Genomic DNA, 20,416 nt, shown 5'->3' with positions numbered 1-20,416 from the left:
AATTGAAATTTGAAATTGGCTACCGTAAAGAGTTAAAAAGCTGACATTTCGAGCGTTGGCCCTTCGTCAGAGCGAATGACGACGGGGTAACGCTCGAAACGTCAGCTTTTTACCTCTTTGCGGTGGCCAATTCACAATTTCTACTTAGCTAATAAACCCAAATTAACTTGTTACCCCCATTGACGCAGCACCACAATTTCTTTATAAACTTATTCCCTTTATTCATTTACCGACCTATTGGTCGGGAGTAAGATATGCCTCGGTAAGTAAGTTGGCCATCAGAAATAGCTTATCTTTCTAGAAAAGCATGCCAACTCTCTCTCTCTCTCTCTCTCTACTCACTGATGGCTAACGGTAAATACTGCTTTTCCTGAAAGGGTCATACTGCAAAGTAGGCCACACAATTGTAAGACCTACGCAGTTGTTTTCTTTTTTGAACGCTGACTAATATACATTACAATAAACCCATAAAAGCTACTTTTCACTTCAGGGGAGTTTATGATCCAGCAGTTAGATAGGAATGCTTTCAAAGTGTTTAAATCCACCTGCGATTCTCTGTCGAATCAGTTTACCCAACAACCTGATCAATATACTGACAAAAACAGGAACATCAAGACCTCTTTAGATAATCAAAGGAACAGAAGAATTTAAGGCCGGTTCAGCAAAATTTACTAAACAATAGCCAAAGACTGAATCTCTTAAACAAAAAAAAAACAAAAACAAAAAAAACAAGTAAATTATTAATTATTCCATCGTCCTGACACGAAATGAAGTATTTGAATAACTATACTTCACGCAACAGCTGAGTTTCTATTGGCTGAAAATAGATTAGAAGGTTATCCCAAGAAAAAATAGTTTTTAGATCGCTTCACCTGCATGTAGGGTTGGACATGAATTTACACTTCTCTCGGAAAACTTTCTGAATGAGTTCTTCTCGATGATGTACATGTATTTGATTTATATCTGTCTTGTTTTGCCATTGTGCAATATGATGCCTGCAACACAAGGTTAGTTTTACTTAAAGCTATCATTAGCGGAAAAAAAAATGGTAAAAGTAAACTTTTAAACTGTTTAAGATCGAGTTGCTATTGTTTTAAAGCATCTTTGTTTAGTTACCAACGATGGCGTTTTTCCTCTTGTTTTTGTGGTAGATCAGCTTTTTACAAATTAAAGTTTTGAAGCTTTTCATGACTAAATAAATTATTTTTTGGTAGATCTTGATGGGCTTATAGAAGTTATGGCTTGCATCTGTTCTATGGACAAAATAGAGACAAAGTAGACAATTACTGATAGCTATTTTGAAGTTTTTTGCGAACATGGTTCGAAAGGATCTTTAATTTTAAATGGAGAATCACCGTCATTTTTCTCAATAATTCAGGAAATCCATTCCTGTCTGACATTTGTCATGTGCAGTATTATGTAGGTATCTCACGTGGCAGCGCATGTTTGAAAGCCAGTGGTGCTAAGATCATTCCAGAGCAAATTGACAAATCTGCATGAGCACTGAGAATTCGTTGCAAAGCGAATGGAGCAAGGAAAATCTCATTCTCTTTTCTCTTTCATCTCGGCTTAAAATTATCAAAGATGAAAGCTACTTGGAAATAGAATGTTTGTTGTCATGGAGTTGTACCACCGTGACAACTGAAACTGACCACTTATTAATAAGAGGTTCCTTTAAAATATTCAGCCCACTTAACTTAGTGCAGAGCTTTATATTTTGTAATAACTCGCGCGGTGAGATAAGTAGTCTGAAAAAATTATGATGGAGGCTTTGACCATATGATATTTCAAACTTCTCAGAAGCAGATCTAGAAGATTTCTATAATACCCTTTGTGACTTATGAAATGTATTTTTTTGTGATCTATTTTTTTAAAATATCATTGAAGTGTTAAATTATTAATCTCGCCACTCGGCGCGACTGATATTGAAGGGCTTAATAGTCAACAGTTAATTTTTTTATGCAGACGACACTAAACTCTATTTATGACACCATGATCCCCGAGCATTGGAGGAAGGTATAAACCGAGACTTAGCCAGTTCAACACAATGGTTTCGACAGAATGGGATGTTAGCAAATCCAGACAAATATCAGGGTTTGGTTTTAGGAAACAATGATTGTGATTTCCATTTAGAATGTGCAGGGAGGCCAATACCTACTTCCAGTGAAATAAAATTATTAGCTCTAACATTGGATGACAAGCTCAAATTTGATACTTATGTTGCATCGATCTGTCGAAAGGTGTCGGGTCAGGTTAATGCTTTAAATAGGCTTAAAAATATCCTGCCTCTTATTTATTTTACCTCACTTTGATTATTGTAGCCAGATATGGCACCACTGTGGGGAAAGGAATACAAAGAAAATGGAAAGGGTAAATCAACGTGCGCTTAGATCGTGTATACGAAGATAACGGTATTTTATAAGAAGACTTGCACGATTGTATCGGCTTGCATACGACATCGAAGAGTCGTAGGATTCAAGACGGTCAATAACTGCTATGTATATAAGGCTCCCAGACCTATTACTGACTTAGTTAAATCAAGGAGGACTGATTAGATTTTAAGAGGCACTAACATGCATTCCTTACCTAAGGTTAACAGTACCAAGCATGGTCTTAAGTCATTTCGTTATTTTGCTGCTAAGACTTGGAACGCGATACCAGATGCTATACGCGCAAAGGCTGGCACACGAACGTTTCTTCACGATATCCGTCGCCTAAAATTTTAACTTTGCAGTTTTTTATCTCTGTTTTACTACACGTGTATACAAATATATATTTAAATTTTGAAATATCCTTTTTGTAAAAACATTTTACTTAATGTACACAATTTCTTGATGTATGTTGTAATTTTTATTGTATATTTTGTTGTGGGCTTCCTGGTAAGTAGCTAGTAGCTAAGCGTGGTGCCACATTAAATAAAGAACTACTACTACTACTACTACTACTACTACTACTACTACTACTACGCTCATTCTAGGTTTTTGTTTAATTCCAGACTTCAGTGACGCAGACGAATGCCGCACTTTGGAGTTTGGACCTGAAAAAGCCTTTGATGGCAAACGCCTGGTAAACCACTTGATTCGCGTGGTGGAAATTATGATCGCAGGGTTTTGTAACAGCGTGTGCTACATGGAACCCGACTGTGTCAGTATCAATCTCGATAAAAGAGCAGAGGAACGTGGAAAGTATCTATGCGAACTGAATAATGTCACTCACGAAGGACACGAACATGAGCTGGAGGAGAACAAAGATTATTTTCATCATTCTGCTGATGCAAGTATTCTGTGTTGATCTACCTATTAAATGGTCCAAAAAGTAACGAAAAATATTTCAATAATGCAACTAAGTTTGTTGTAAGCCTTCGAATAATTTTACATTTTCTTCTTTAATCTAACGATCCTCTTTGAGTTTTAGTAAAGAGGTTGAGATTGAACGAAACCTGGCCGCAAATTACATTTATCGGCTCAGTCTCAAGAGAATGACAAGGCCCAAGATGCAATTGTGATGACTAAGTCAAATTATCATCAGTTTGAAGGGAAGTGTACTTGATTATTAATTTATCTCTTTGGCTTTAGAGCGCATGTGTTACAAACCGCTGTAAGAATGAAGGCACTTGTCAAAGGGGTTTTACTGACAAAGGCTATCGCTGTTTGTGTTCTGCTAGATTCAAAGGAGAAGACTGCGGCCAAAGTAAACAGAACTAGTTTTTTAAATAAGTGAGTACGTCCAAAACTATTTAGCAAGCGTGACGAGAAAAGCTGTTAAAGGAGATATACCTGCGGTGATTATCAAAGGAATTTAGATCTTCTTCTTTACCTGTCAATTCTTCTTCATGAAAAAGAGGAGATCGAACAAGGCTTACTTCGAAATTGATGCTTTAATTACTCATCCACCGTGGTTTCGGGGCATCATTCAGAGCCACCCGCATGTTCATTACCAGAGAAAAAATTATTTCAAAGTCCATTTGCGAAGAACGAACCGATCTCGTTCTTTATCTGAATTACTTTTTACACTAGGCTGTATTTGGATCATCGCAAAAACTTATTATTCCTTTTAACCGAATGTCGAATAGCGAGACGCTTAGTAATCCTGGCAGCCAATCAGAAAAAAAAGAAAAACTCCAGCAGAAATTAATGAGAAGTCAAAGAAAAAACAAGCCAGCTAGCCTGAGGGTGAGAAAACGCGATTCTGCGTAGCTTGCAGTTTTGAGTGCGGTTTAAGAGGTAAAAATGAGTAGCAGAGAAGCGAGGCGTTTGGTAAGCTGCCTCTTAATTTTACGAGGAACCATGTGATTACTTGTTTATAATATAAGGGGCAAAATGTTTTCTTACTGATCTCGCGTAAAACGGGACGCCAAAACGAACAGAAATTTCTTTACCTTGGCAGCCGTTGCTAAGCGATTTTCAGCCAATCATTTTCGAGTAATTTTGCCCGGGACAATTACAAAAATTAAGAAAAAAATGCCCTCTTCCTTGACCAATCACAATTCAGTAATTTTGCTCCTTATATGATAAAAGCAATTATTTTAACAACAATCCAGCTCCTGATCCTTTATGATAATCATCCGAGCCAACTTCTTTTTGGAAAAGAATTGAGACGTACGTTGTGTCTCTTGAAAAGTTATAAGACCTACTAAATATGCCAAAGTCTCGCTATGTACTACCAGTTCTCACAAAGTATTTTATCCAACAGATTGAACAAGAGTGGTAAGGTTGTCCTGCTCTTGGACTCATAGCCAATTTCCGTTTTCTGTCGCATGGGAGACTTTGGATGCGGAGATGGAGGATGGACACCAGTCATGAAAATTGATGTCAGCAAGGTATAAATTGATTTGCTATCAATAAAGTATAAAATCATGTGAAATTCATTCGAGGTACAAGTCAGTGTAAGTAAGCGAAATAGGGTTTGTGAGAAAGTGTATGCTGTTTCCTTTACAGCTACCAAAAGTGGTTCGCTCGATCGTTTACTCATCTTTACAAGAAGGGCAAGAAATGGCTACGGTCTTCCTTACAACCACCAGGAGTCGCTTATGATTAGTTAATGACCGCGAGATTAAAATAGTCTATAATGGACATCATACTAAATAAGAAAAAAATCATTTATTATCAATTTCAGAAAACCTTCCATTACAACTCTGATTTCTGGAGCGACAGAAAAGCCTATAACCCCTCTGGAGGGAACTCTGGGTTTGACTTACAAGAGACCAAGTTACCGACGTACTGGAACACATCCTTCTCCAAGATCTGTCTCGGTCTAAAGATCTGCCAACAGGCCAACTTCACTGTTATCAACAAGTACGCCAATTCTCTGCACTCACTGATCGCTGATGGAAAATACCACTCCACCTCATTGGGTCGTAACACGTGGAAGGAGTTGATTAGTACTGAGGCCTCTTTGCAGCCCCACTGCAACAGAGAAGGTTTCAATGCTGTGGGGGACGACTCACCTCATTCCAAAGCAAGAATCGGTATCATCGCTAACGAGTATAATGATTGCGCCTATTGTGACTCCCGAATTGGTTTTGGTACGGGAGGTCATCATGATGACTCCAACACTTGTGGAAATGAAGCAACACACAAGTCAGACAACGGAGACAAGCACATCAAAGCCATGGGGTACATCCTGGTACAGTGACAGTTCACTCCCCAAATTTCAAGTCAAGAAGCCATCCTGAATTAGAAAAATGTAAAGCTTACTAGCTAATAAAACAGTGGGTTCAGCATTATCTTCTCCTCTGGTCAGATTTGACTCAAACATAACTTTTTGACATCCAGTCTAAGATGCTTCAATCGTACAAAGCCAATTCAAGTATTAAAACCCTATAGAAATTTGCTAAGAAGACATGTTCGATATCCATTAAACGTCGATGTCGTGAGCTGTATGCGCAGGGAAGTTACATGTGTCACCGTTTTAGTATATGCTTAAAAAACTATTCACCGTAAGTGTCGGTGGCTAGTGATGGATAATTAACTCGCCGCTTCGTGGCTCAGTAATATCCACCACCAGCCATTTTCACTTCGGTGAGTAGCTGTTAATAATTACCATGATATAACACCAAGTTCGCGTATATCATTTGCAAGGAAATGTGTAGCAATTAGTGGGGAGAGGCATTGTTTGCTAGAATCGTAAAATCCAAACCCCCCAGCTGAACGTGTAATTGGCGATAGAAAAGATATTTGTGAGAGGCTCTGTTCCTCATCTTTTTTTTTTTAATGGCCGTTACTTCCTGATTTGATCTCTTCCTTTTTATACTGATATCTTACGGTTTGCTTGAAGTTTTACAGAGCTGAACAGCCTGTGACCTCATCAGCAAAACAATTCTTCCTAGAAACAATAAAGACACCGTCATTAACAACCTATCCTCAGTTCAGTTGATGGTTCACTTTGATCGTTCAGGAAAGAGTTGACTTAAGAGGGAGTGTTGTCGGTGGGGGTGATTGACCACTCGTCATCATCTCACTCAAAATAAGAGCATTAGGTCGGTCGATTGCCATAGGTCTCGGTAGTGTAAACTGATTCAACAGTTTTGCCGCAAATGTGCATGGTGCACTGCGAAAAAGCCTGGTCGATAATGAATTCGAATCACATTGTTGACCGGGCCTGAGATTGGGCAGACAGAAAGTTCCACTTACTGCAACAACTACTTTCAACGATGATATATAGCTGGTTCGCTATCTTAGAACTGACTCTTCTACACAGATTTCAACAATTGCTGGCGCTATATAAACCACTCCCTCACCACAAATTCTCAACAAACGAGCCAAACAAAGCCACTCAACCCTACCGACGGATTTTAACTAAACAGTCAGGAATGACTTACGTGACTCGAAAAGAATAACCGACTACATCACGTACAGCAAAATAACCGATTTCTGTTGTAAGGGACCAGTTATAGCTGAGGGGGAAGTCCGGTCAATTTTGGTTTTAATATTCTTATGACCCCACCATCCCCCATTATTGAGGGATGGTGGGGTAAAAAGTAAAGGTAAAAAGTAAAGGTAAAAAGGAATCTTTTGTGAACCAAACATCAGCGGATACACTTGGCTTCGTCTCGACCTCATGGAAAAGGAGAGCATTAAAACGGATTGAGTCAGCCTGTATGCAAGACAAGAGTCCTTATACCTACCATAATGGACAGCACACATCAAGCGAGCGATTTGGAATATTGAAATGAAAACTTCTTACTGTTTCCTTACTTTCCTTTGTTGTACTGCTCCATGAAAGAAGAGAGGGGACGGGCTGTGAGAAAGAAAATACTGCGGTTTAACATGTGAGCGTCAAATCATGAAATGCCCCTCCCCAATACATCATTGTAAAAAAAAGTACCTGGAGGCTTTGGAGGCAAAGCGTCCATAACAAGCGCAACAAATTTTTTACTTCGGTTTGAAGCGTCTTAATGTCTTTGCTGATCTCACCGCAGTGATTGGCGGTACAGGATTGCTGTCTGGCGCGGATTAAAACAGCGAACAGCGCGATGAGATTTGCCATAAAATAAATTGCACTTTGCAAGCGCATCTTGATAATTGATCGATGTTCGAAATGATTTCTGTGTTGCTTAACCAGTGAATAACTGTTTGTGATGATTTTGCTTCCTTGTTATCATTGTTAAACACAACTCATATTTTCTTGCTCGCACTGAGCGACATCAGATGGACAAGTTTCAAGGTTAAGTTTATTTTTAACTTTATTCGATCGAATTGTACAATGTAAAGAAATTATCATAGAGTCTGAAAATCTGCTCACAGTATAGCTGTCTATTTTCTAGAGAACGAAAGGCCATTTGAGAACGGCAACACTGCGATTTAAGCAAATCAAATTTTATCTTTCCATTTCATCGAATTGACCATTTTTGCATGCGTGCATGCATGCCCACACAACTAATCAAAACCCTTAATGGTTTGTCTTTTGTGCAAATATTCTGATATGAAATTAGCAAAACAATAAGGACTGCGATCAGTTTATAAAGAACTGTCAATTTCATTTTTTTTCTCAGCTGTATGTTATAATGTAAATTGGCCACTGTTACGAGTCATTACTACATTGAGACCCTGTGACATAAACTACCATTCTTTTATGGCGTTCAACAGTTCTCTATGACTCTCACTGCTCGATAAGAGTTTTAGTAGCTTTTCGTGTTCAAAAAAACCTTGCGCGGGATGATTTGTTTGTCGTGACTGCTTGCACTGACAAAGCATAATAAAATCAGTAATTCTGTTGACAAAGAACGTCGGCAGACATGGAATACAGTTATTTTATGAGTTAGAACTTGTACTGGGTGGACACTCCAGGAGATAGACTTGCCCCAAGTCGTCTTTTTATGCTCTTCTTTGAGAAAAACGAGCGACGAAATCGCGAGGAGACGACTTGTCGCGCCTGTATGGATTCGAATTCGTTTTCCGCCCCACTGGACTCCCACAAAAACGGACTTTGAGAAAGTCTAAAGTGCAGGCGACAATTTCAAAGGTTATTTGGGTATCCGGTAATAAGTGAATTGATAGGTCAAACATATAAATGAATTCATCAAACAGGCGATAGATCGTGCTTACTGTGAGGCATTTTCAGATTTCCCTGAAATCCTGAGGTCAAAGAACCGCGACGTAAAAACTGCTCACAATAACTTTCGGGGCTGTCGCGTGCATATTTTCAGTCTCTTCCAACAACCTTTCCCGAAACAGGTGTTTACAGAACAGAATCTGCCGGCGGATTGACGGATTGAAACTGACCAATCACGACCGACTTACGCTGTTTGTGTCTCACAGGCAATGACATCGAAGTTTAAAAGGAGTTTAAAAATGGGCGGCTGTACACATAGCCTGCTTACAGGCGGTAGTTTGTTTTTCAGGCGCGAGATTCGCCTTGTCACTGGTCCTAAATCTTCCATCCCTCCATTCGCCGGACGATCGATATTCGCCATGCTGAATCTCGCACTTGAAGACACAAACTATAACCTGCAAGCAGGCTTCTGTACACAGTGCTGCAGTATTATGACAATATATTCTTCAAATTTAGACGCTTCGGTTGAAATCTTTCTTTGTCCGCTAACGTTTCGACACGCAGTCACCCAATGATATTAGAGAGCTTAAGCACCAGACGTTCCTGAGGTCACGAACGCCTACCGGAAGTCATTAGAGGAACTATGTACATACCACGCATGTCATGACGTTCGCGTGGTTACGTCGCAGACGCCAGAACGCCACTTTGCAGGTTGAAGGTAGGACGCCATAAAAATATGCTGTTATTTTGTTTATAGGAGATAAATTATTGACTCAAAACCATAAAAAGCCCTTCTGATTTTCATTAAGTGATTAAAAAACGTTTTCGTAACGCGTAAAGTGGTTTTTGCTTAATCGATAGATTAAACGGGATTCGACAATGGCAGACAATTTTCTCGCCAAGTCTGGGTGAGTTAAGTCATTTGATTTCATGTCCATTTGAATCATCAAATGCAGAACTAAGATTTTTTTAAACCGGATTTAAGCTTATCACAAATTACTCTGAGCGATAATTTAGAATTAAGACACTTAAGCGACATTTAGATACAATAACAAAGTGCAAAATGAGATAGATGATTGTCTTTCTGCGTCGGTTGTATTTTGTAACTGCACATTGTATATCGTATGTATCTATGCTAGGTTTTGAGCAACCTACTACAAACATAAGAATAACAAATCTCGCTGTGATTAACGAATTTAGAAAAAGAGAAATGGTCCTCTAGGCATCCAGATCATGCACTCAAAACTTCATGCTCGCTCGTTTGTTCGCATTGTTTACAGAAGTATGAAGTGGTAAATTTCGCGTCGCTTAATAAATTGACGAATTATTCATTCTGTCAAGAGAGTGGGGTAAAGAAACTTATTCCCTTGCTCATTAAGGTCACATCTCTAGCATCTTTTAGCAAAGACATGTTAACACGGGTAGAAGTCCGTGTCTGAAAAACGTCCACTGCTTAACCTTCCTATTTCGCGCCAAGAACGAAGGCCTCGATCCAGTCTTACACGGCTTCTCTGCCGTTCGTGTTGTCAAGAACGTCTGGTGCTTAAGCTCTCTATTTGCACTGTAACGTAGTGATCGTATGTTTGCAGGATTTTCTTCCGCTTGCATCTGAAAACTACCTAGTCATCCAAGCCTCGTGGAAAACCGGGCAAGAAATGAAGGCTTAGAAGACAAGGAATGCTTATGATTTCTTCATATCGGAATTAGTAAATAGTATACTGACCAAGGATCTTCCCTGAAACTGTCCTCGCTAAATTGACTTGAAAACATTAGTTGACCCTTCATTTTACTAAGTTTTTGTTGTTAGTCTTGCATGTACTTATTCTGCATGTCCAATAATTCACCAGTTGTATCTGCCTAGCACTGTTTGTCCACAAAATGAGGTTCTGACTTGTCCACTAGTAAGCAATAAAAATTGATTTATTACAATGTCTTATTTATTTCTTGCTATTGAGTGCGCACACTATGTCCATGAGGACTTTAACAAGAAATACTCAAGTACAGAGTAAGTTATTATACTCTCACCTATTTTGCCTTTTGTTTAAGTTAATAATAATATAAGCTGTTGGTAATTTTGATTTTATTTCATGAGCATAGTGTAAGCACTCCGAATTCCAACACTCAAAAATAATTCGGAGACAAAAACTCAGAAATATTGAATTAAGAATACAACTTAATAGTAAATAAATAAGAGGAAAAACGGCTCATCCTCGGTGTAAAAACCTGTGAAGTTTACGAGTGACGTAAAACAAAGACAACAAAACATTATAAACAATAGCATCAAAGAAGTCACAAACGGCGCGCCATGATAATGAAAACAAACATATGAAAGCCGTGGGATATAATATATGCAAGATAACGGTACTTAGAAATTACGCACCGAGCCCACTCTGACATAGTCTTGTTTGTTTGAGATTTTTCAATTTTTTTACATTACAGTTTCCGAACTCTTCATTATCTTACGCACATAAAAAAACGACATTTGCACTTAGAATGACTAACCATACGACGCAATTGTTCACTGGCCAAACGGAATTTGCAATATCTTAAATTTTAGTTAATGAATGTATAGTTAATCATTTACAAACAGAAAAAAAGAACGCATCGTTTAGTGGATAGATACATATTTTAACGACAAATTGATGCTCAATGTTTTGATGATCACGCTAACCTCATATTATCGTAATTGTTTGTCATGCTAGTCTGTCATAGGATGCAGACATGAAATGATAATTAAATTTTCTAAAATATTCATAATTAGTTATCGTAAATGAGGCAGGTAGTCTAGTTTTTAGCAATTTATTTTAGAGCAGAGGACGATTTTGGGCCCAATAGGGGCAAAATCACTCTCTCCTTACTCTAGTAATAAAAGCCAAGTAGAGCAGAAGAAGCCCTTAAATTTTCTATGTAGTTTCTCTCTAAGATCCCGTTTGACTTCTGCTATGTCAGCGCGACTAATTTTTAATCCACTCGTCGAGAAGCTTAGTAAAGGTAATCAATTTGTTTTCATCCAATGAATTTTTTTCGTCCTGGTACGAGAGTTAGAGATATTAAATTAAAACAAAGAACAATAAGGTAACACCCAACTCTCAGTGGTTTAGAGAAAATGAGGGAGGTTTGTACCGTAAGAGGGAAGTTCTAAGTAAGATTACTCGCATCAATTTGCACATTTCGTAAAGTCAGTCGCAGAAGCCTGGCGATCTGCGCGATGAAGAAGTCGAATTTTGTCTTTGTTTGGTGCTTCGTGATATTTGTTTCTGTCTCACCGCAAGGTAAGCTGTATCATGACAATTTTGTGAGCGGAAATAGAGAAGGGACAGTAATTCTTCTGAATCATAGGTACTTTTTAGCACCTGCTATTTGTTTAAAGGTCTTGTTTTATTCTCCACAACATATAGCTGTTAAACAATACCTTAACCGTAAATTCTTAAAACTTCTTAACCAGGTAAATTATTATCCCTACGGGTTCGTCAAAATACGGCACAACTCGTAAAAATACTCAGCGATACTACACAACAAAACGTCTAATAAGATATATATATCCTTTCTGAAATGGTATTATTAGCCTTCTTTTTAATTAATATTCAATGAATAGAAAACTTAACCACAGTTTAGAACATAAACTCACTTGCAGCCCTTCCAATTTTCTACGAGCTGTCGTAAAAGTGCTTCAAGGCGGAAGACAATTTTGGGCCTAAAGCGCTAAATAGTTTTAGCATATTTTAATAAATTAAAATCAGGTGCAGCGGCGGTAGCATTTATTTTTTCCGTTTCGTTTCTTGTTTAGCGTACGGATATACTATAACTGCTGTTGTGTCTGTACGATTAACCATCGAGAAACTTAGTAAGTGAGATAAATTATCTATTTTCTCCCAAAGAATTAAATACCGGCTGGCAAAGTGACTTACGATATCATGTTGAAACAAAGAACTATAAGGTAATATCTAGTTCTGATTGGTCAAAAGAAAGTCAGGAAGTTTTTACCATAAGGAAAATAATAACTTTTTACATTCATTTGCACATACTTCGTGAAGTCCGTCTCAAAAAGCGGTCTGTGATATAAAGAATTCGCATTTTATGTTTGTTCTGTTACTTTGGTATTTTATGATATCTGCTTCTGTCTCATTACAAGGTTAGGTCTACCATTATACATTTTTGATAGGGGATAGTGAAGGGAAAGTAGTCCTTCTAAATAGTAAAGGCTGATAGTTTCTAAAGAAACTGTTTGGGGCTGCGTCGGTGGAGGTAGCGAAATAATTTGAATATATCAACAAAGTTGAAATGGTAAATTGGCCACCGTTAAGATTATAAAAGCTGACGTTTCGAGCGTTAGCCCTTCGTCGAACCGACGAAGGACTAACGCTCGAAACGTCAGCTTTTATAATCGTAACGGTGACCAATTTACCATTTCAACTTTGTTGATATATTTAAATGACTCCTAAATAGTAGTTACCATTTAACACCTGCTACCTGTTTGAAGAGGGTTTTGTTATTTATCCGCCCAATAGCAACTCTTTTAAAGATAGCTAAACACCTTTTTCAACTGCTGAGCCAAGAAACTCCCGGTGAATGGATGATGTGTATAAGTTTTCGTGCATTTCTTTTGCAGTGAATTGCGAAAGATTTTTTTTTTTATGTAGACCGGTTCGTTATAATCGAGCTCGTCATTCAGAAGTTATTTTATAATATTTTCCACTTATCTATTCCCCTCTTTATCTATCTATTCATATTTTTATCCTTTGGATTGTTATGTGTGAAAAGTTTACATTTGTGGATGTTGTCCTCTAAATGGAAGAGTTTATTGTTGGTTGTCTGCCGGTCAAATTTTTCTCAAAAAAATAATTAGAGAATATCAACAAATTTACCTGTCGTGATAGATCTGTAGCTTTTGGGTAATAATTTAATCGGCTGAAGAACATAATGTCATACAATTAAGCTCTCCTGTAATGCAAGCTCTTTGCAAAAGTTATTTTTTTCTTGATGTGGATCATTTATGGATTTCCTCAACGATTCAGCCCACTACACTCATTAAAACTAAAAAGTTTGACTGGGCTACGTTAGCTCCATTTTCTGCCTTTAAAAGCACACACAACCCACAATTCCTCTACTCGCTCCGACAAAGGGCTAACGTTCGAAACGTCAGCTTTTGTAATCGTTACGGTGGCCAATTTACCATTTCAAGTTTGTCGATATACCCAAATTATTTTGTTTTCAAAAAGATTGATAAGGGGCCTAAAAAAATTTGTAATTTTATAATCTTTCACCAAACGTAACTCAGAAAGATAAAACGAAAGGTCCTTGCAGTGAAAACCTTCACTGATCAGTGAGACTCTCATTCATTTAATATCTTAATCCTCCAAAACCATTCGTTCGATAGCGAAGTTTTGAGATCTTTCTTAATTAAGGTGGCTCGTACTAGTTTCCTCGCGCGGGGAACAGATAACTCTTAGTCACGCGCGACAGAAACGTGCGAAAGAAGAGCGAGATTAAAAGACGAAAATTTAAAACAAAGATGGCGGCGCGAGGATGTTTTTCTACTTTTGTGAGAAGTTTACCTAAGAGTGTGTATTTGATGTGTTGAGCGACCATTGTGAATGCAGGAGATAGAAACTAAGATAAAAAGACGATTTTCGGAGAAGTAAAGGTTGCTTTACTTCACATCTAAAAGAAATAATAACCGATATGAAATCTTGCGACGGCGAAAGAAGAAGAACTCAAGTGAAGGATAATCTACCTGAGGTGGAAGAAGACTTTGAAAGTTAAAGGAAAATAATATGATATAGCCAGAAGTCGTGTGTAGGATTTTTAAGATGAGCCCGGGAGGCTGTCTTTGACGGCTGTTTAATGATTTTCTTAGCAGTAAACGTCTGTAAACATCAGACCGTAGGCGCTCGCGCGAGCACACGCAATAATCAGTGGTAGCTATAACAGATCATGAACAAATGTCGATCTTATAGAATCCAGATTTTTAAATGCGCGAGAAAGCGCGTGGAAATTGCCAAATTCGCGAAAGCTATTGCATGAAAAAAAGTCCGGTGACCCCTTATTTTTATTGTTCCAATATGATAATAACGTCGAAAGGAATCATCAGAAAAAAAAACTAGAAAATTCTACGGAAGGAAATTTCCGATGTGTGAAAGTTGCCTTTTTCTAGATTTTCTGAAATTCCGCTCTTTAGAATTTTTTAAAAATCTTTGTGCATTTTTCTTTTCAAGTGTCAAAAGCAATCACTGAAAATAAATCACGGGGTCACCGGGTTAGTTTTCGAATTATTTAAGCCACAAGCTAAAAAATGCGTCTGAATAGGCCTATGAAAGCGTTGCCATGGAAACTGCTACTGACGAAATGACACTTATTTTTGGATAACCAATGATTATATAAATCAACCCCGTAAAAGTGTTCAACTGGCCTTGGTAAGTCTTTCTGTTGTTTTATTTCAAAGTTACAAAACATCAAAAAGATGAAAACCGGTACGAGCCACCTTGAAAACAGCACTTGAATTACAAAGACAATCTCTCTATATATCTAGTTTTCGGAAAGAACTAATAGAAGTATATTTGAAAACGAATGAGTAATTTTAAAACTGTTCAAAACTGTACAATGTACAATAAAAATCACGACTGGTTGTGAAATCGTTAATTAGATAACGAGAACAAGTTGACATGAAGTGTCGGCAACAGGGCCGTAGCTAGCATAAGGGAAGACGAGCCAATTGCCTCGACTTGATTTTGGCCGTTTTTTAAATTTTTTTCTTGAAGATTGACTTTTATGAAGAAAAATGCCACGGAAACTCCTTAAAAGAGTATTTCTGAACATCTAGATTTCAAAATTTTCTGGGGGGAAAGCCCCCAGACCCCCCTCCCGGCTCGCGCCTTCGACGCTCGAAAATTGCCTCGTCTTGTCCTGAAGTCTGGCTACAGCCTTGGTCGGCAACCTCGCCTTTCGTTCTACTCTCAAATTAATTTTTGCTTTATATCTCTTGATCATGAAGTAAAGAATATATCAAAATTTATTTCAGAAGATGATAAATCTTTATTTTTTAAATTAGACATTAAATTTTTAGGAAATTGGAAAAACATTCTTTCTTTCTTTACATAGGAATTCATTTTAAATTAGTGTAGCACTTTTTTAAACTACTTTAAACAACTTCACCGCTTCAACTTTGTAAAGATGCTTTGTTTGTGTGTCATTTAATGTAGCGCAACTGCGTTGTTTTTTGATTTTCTTTATCTTCGCTTTAATTTATTTCTATTGAGTTATCGAGATTGAGTACTTTTGTAGATTTGTGTGCATGTCGCTGTCAATTTTTTTGTCTTTGTGACAAATTGTCAAGAATTTCAAGAGTTCGCGAGAAAATGTCCAAATTTACGATTCATGTTCAGTTTTGGAGCAATCTATTCGGTTGTCATGCCAAAAGGCACCTTAATATCCGAATAGTCCAAAAGGAGCTCTCCTCTGAAACGCTCTTAAGTTTCTGTTACCACTCTAGCTTGGTCCTTTTCATTTCTACTGGTTTCTATTCTAAAAGCTCATTGTTTGGCAAAATAAGTGGCCGCCTTGATCCATATGTCGGTCACAATAACTGCAAGTAGAAAAAATTCTCCATGAAAGTTTAAAAACACCACGCATTTCCAATTCTTTGTTCCTACTAAGTGAAATTTTGCTAGGAGCCTATTTTTTCCAAAAGCACTCTCAATCTTAACCAATAGAAGCAGTCATTGTAGAACCCGACGATATACCAGAAACTTCATCACCGATATCCAGGCAAAGTCTACTCTCCCTAGACAAGTTCCACCATCTCAATGTACCTAAAATTGAAGAGATTATGGTATACGACGACTTTGAATGCACCTTTAAATGCCTTCACCATCCTCTGTGTGTCTCCGTGAACCTGGCCGCTGAAGGGCAACTGTGGTGTGAGTTACTGTCAACTGATAAGTACAGCAGTCCCAACGAATACAAAGAAAACAAGAACTCGGATCACTATTACTTTGAGGTTAGAAGCTATTTTTATCATCAACTCTGAAACTGTAGTAAATATGAGCCAACCGCGGTGGCAATAATCTTGAAAAACGTGCAAATTCGCATCCTTGAGTTCATAACAATAATGTGTCAATGTGTCACATGGAACCTGACAGTGTCAGTGTTAACCTCGATAAACGAGTTATTCTACACCGTGGGTACAATTATGAATTTAGTAACGTTACTCACGAAGGACAGAAACTCGACCTGAGGGAGGATGAAAAGGAATTTTATCATGCATCTGAGGTAGGTGTTACTTTATTAGCTGATTGTCAGTTTCTGCGGAATACCACTTTCATAATCTTAAGTGTTGAGATGATTGCTTTAATTTTGCTGTCACTGACATTTATTTTATCATCAGCACTTTTTTGTATTTAAGGTTACCGTGCACCTTCAGGGGTGTCTCGCGTGCAAGCGATGTAGCGCGTCCGGTTTAAACTATAGATATCTAACCCCTATATCAAATTAAAGCTTATAAGACTGGCTTTCAGACTATACCAAAATTTTTGAAAAAAGTTAATTGTCCAATTTCTCCCGACTTCTAAATGCGAGCGCTCGAATCACCTTTTAAGAGGTACAAGTCAAAGGGAATTTTTTCGATTGCTCTCAAATTTTGACAGTAGCTTGTTTTAAATATAAACAACAAAAAATTGTCTCCGAATTTATTTCTAAATATTTTTTTTTTTTCAAGAGCGATTTTTAAACGATCACTCCAGACTTTTTTAATCCTATTTCAAACATTTTCTGTAACTTTTCACTGAAATTGAATATGGCAAATCGTAGACACTTTTTTTTTTAGCGCCTTGGCCCCGGAAACGGAGGAACACATTAAATAAGCGAAAAACAAAATTCGCTTTAACATGTAATGTTTAAAAGGTGATTCGGGGCGCTCGCATTTAGAAGTCGTGAAAAATTCGACAATTAATTGTTTTCAAAATTTTTGGTACAGTCTGATAGCCAGTCCTATAAGCTTTATTTTGATATGAGGTTTAGATATCTACAGTTTAAACCGGACGCGCTACATCGCTTGCACGCGAGACACCCCTGAAGGTGCACGATAACCTCAAGTTCCCCTTGTTTTCTAATTGCTTTTTTTTTATGAAATGCTCTAAATTAAAAGCTAGAGACTTAGACTTAGGAAAAACTAATCACCCATCCTGCAACATTAATATTTCAACGTATGATTTAAAATTGTTCATACTTTTTCTCCTTTTGGCTTCAGAGCGCTTGTACTGATAACAATTGCGAAAAGAACGGTACTTGTCAAAGCGCTTTTACCGTCAAAGGACATCGCTGTTTGTGTCCCATTGGATTCAAAGGTCCGAACTGTAAAAAAGGTAAACCTTGTCATGTTAAACCAGCCGTAGGCTCGTGTGGGCTCCATTTTTACATTAAACTTCTTAACGAGAATGAAGTGTGGTTTGAAAGGTAAAAACGGGTAGCAGAGAAACGAGGCGTTTGGTAAGCTGTTGCCTTTGGAGGCCCTGCCCTCCTTTACTTCTGTGAGGCGCCAAAATATACACCAGCTTTGCAGGCCGGAAAATAGCGAGTAATTGCGTTGCAGTTGGTTTTGATCCGTTTCGTTAAGGGTATGGCTCGAGTATCTGAACGAACCACAGGGTAGGAAAAAAAACTAGCAAACCATGGGTTACCTTTAACACTTATATGAAAATCATTCTTTGGAGAGTTGTCTAGCCATCAAAAATTATTAATTTCTTTTCAGACATTGACGAGTGTGCTACAGAAGCACATAGCTGTAATGCTAATGCTGTGTGCAACAATACTGAAGGATCATACAAGTGTTCATGCAAACCTGGATACTTTGGGGATGGAAAAATTTGCACAATGCGTAATGAATCTCTTTTGATGTTTCTATGAGGTTTCTTATGATGCTCTGTTTCAAAGTAAACGCCATTCATTTGCATTTTTTTCTCTTAATGTAAATTTTCGTTTCAATCAGATTAAAAAATACCACACGTTCTTTTTTCTGTTGTTGTTTAAGGGTCCCGTGTTATCAGAGAGGGTGATTTTCTTTTATGTTAATCACCTTCCCTGCATTAATCACTTTGCAACAATTTGGAGGAAACTTGGTGCTTTTAATGCTCACATGAATGCAAATATACTCACAGTGCTACCAAGAAGAATAATATTCATGTGTAACTCTTCTTTCAGTCTCAACGTGCAAGGAAATTTACGAAAGGAATATGTAAGTAAAATAGCTCAATGACAATATCAGAAATAGGTAAGAACGAGATAAGCCATCAGAAGGAATAACGGCAATTATTTCAACAACAATCCAGCTCTTGATCCTTTATGATAATCATCCGAGCTGACGTCTTTTTGGAAAAGAATTGAAACGTACGTTGTCTCTTGAAAAGTTCTAAGACCTACTGAATACGCAAACGTCTCGCTATGTACTACCAGTTCTCACAAAGTATTTTTAACCAACAGATTGAACAAGAGTGGTAAGGTCGTCCTGCTCTTGGACTCAAAGCCAATTACCGTTTTCTGTCACATGGGAGACTTTGGATGCGGAGATGGAGGGTGGACACCTGTCATGAAGATCGATGGCCACAAGGTATAAATTGATTTCCTATCAATAAAATATAAAATCATTTGAAATTCATTCGAGATACAGGTCAGTACGTATGATGCACGATCCTCGCAGTAGAGAGCGCTATTTATGCAACAGCGAAAATGAGACCTGAAAAAAATGAGACCTGAAAAAAATCAGGCCTGTACGGGATTCGAACCACTGACCTCTGCGATACTAGTGCAGCGCTCTACTAATTGAGCTAACAAGCCATACAGGTCAGTGCAAGTAAGCGATATAGGGTTTGTGAGAAAGTGTACGCTGTTTCCTTTAAAGCTACCAATAGTCGTTCGCTCCATCGTTCACTCATCTTTACAAGACGGGCAAGAAATGCTTACGGTCTTCCTTACAACCGCCAGGAGTCACTTATGATTAGTTAATGACCGTGAGCCTAAAACAGTCTATAATAGATACCATACTAGATAAGAAAAAAAAATTTAATATCAATTTCAGGGAACCTTCCATTACCACTCTGATTTCTTGAGCGACAGAAGAGCTTATAACCCCTCTGGAGGAAAGACTGGGTTTGACTTACAAGAGACCAAGTTACCGACGTACTGGAACACATCCTTCTCCAAGATTTGTCTCGGTATAAAGATCTACCAACAAGCCAACTTCATTGTAATCAACAAGCACGCCAACTCTGTGCACTCACTGATCGCTGATGGAAAACACCGCTCCACCTCATTGGGTCGTAACACGTGGAAAGCGTTGATTGGTTCTGAGGCCTCTTTGCAGCCCCTCTGCAACAGGGAAGGTTTCAATGCTGTGGGGTACAACCTATTTCATTCCAAAGCAAGAATCGGTATCATCGCTAACGAGCGTAATAATTGCGCCAATTGTGACTCCCGAATTGGTTTTGGTACGGGAGGTCATCTTGATGACTCCAACACGTGTGGAAATGAAGCAACACGCAAGTCAGACAACGGAGACAAGCACATCAAAGCCATAGGGTACATCCTGGTGCAGTGACAGGGGAAACAGTTCACTCCCCAAATTTCAAGTCAAGAAGCCATCATTAATTAGAAAAATGTGAAGCTTACTAGCTAATAAAACAGTGGGTTCAGCATTATCTTCTCCACTGGTCAGATTTGTCTCAAACATAACTTTTTGACATCCAGTCTAAGGTGCTTCAATCGTACAAAGCCAATTCAAGTATTAAAACTCTATAGGAATTTGCTAAGAAGACATATTCGATATCCATTAAACGTCGATGTCGCGAGCTGTATGCGCAGGGAAGTTACATGTCTCACAGTTTTAGTATATGCTTAAAAAGCTATCCACCTCAAGTGTCGGTGGCTAGTGATG

The 20,416-nt window shown here is 38.1% G+C and overlaps 2 protein-coding genes across 2 annotated transcripts; both read left to right on the top strand.

Moving 5' to 3' along the window:
• The first annotated feature begins 254 nt into the window (after positions 1 to 254).
• Positions 255 to 20,177, top strand: LOC148729119 (uncharacterized). Its single transcript, XM_088725086.1, has 7 exons — positions 255 to 262; positions 2,922 to 3,273; positions 3,576 to 3,690; positions 18,239 to 18,364; positions 18,688 to 18,721; positions 18,967 to 19,093; positions 19,562 to 20,177. Exons 1-7 carry the CDS (start codon positions 255 to 257, stop codon positions 20,078 to 20,080), a joined length of 1,281 nt encoding a protein of 426 aa, XP_088581212.1. The 3' UTR covers positions 20,081 to 20,177.
• On the top strand, positions 4,799 to 5,634 carry LOC148729120 (putative skeletal organic matrix protein 5). The gene is made up of 2 exons (XM_088725461.1): positions 4,799 to 4,819; positions 5,116 to 5,634. Exons 1-2 carry the CDS (start codon positions 4,799 to 4,801, stop codon positions 5,632 to 5,634), a joined length of 540 nt encoding a protein of 179 aa, XP_088581587.1.
• Positions 20,178 to 20,416: the final 239 nt, after the last annotated feature.

This window comes from Stylophora pistillata, chromosome 6 (genome assembly GCF_964205215.1).
Source record: "Stylophora pistillata chromosome 6, jaStyPist1.2, whole genome shotgun sequence".
Lineage (NCBI taxonomy): Eukaryota > Metazoa > Cnidaria > Anthozoa > Scleractinia > Pocilloporidae > Stylophora > Stylophora pistillata.
This window is presented reverse-complemented; position numbering and strand designations above follow the sequence as displayed.

Coding starts and splice junctions, on each gene's coding strand:
- LOC148729120 (XM_088725461.1), top strand. CDS start 4,799: ATGAAAATTGATGTCAGCAAG. Junction 4,820..5,115: donor TGAAAATTGATGTCAGCAAG/GTATAAATTGAT, acceptor TATCAATTTCAG/AAAACCTTCCATTACAACTC.
- LOC148729119 (XM_088725086.1), top strand. Junction 3,274..3,575: donor ATTTTCATCATTCTGCTGAT/GCAAGTATTCTG, acceptor CTTTGGCTTTAG/AGCGCATGTGTTACAAACCG. Junction 19,094..19,561: donor TGAAGATCGATGGCCACAAG/GTATAAATTGAT, acceptor TATCAATTTCAG/GGAACCTTCCATTACCACTC.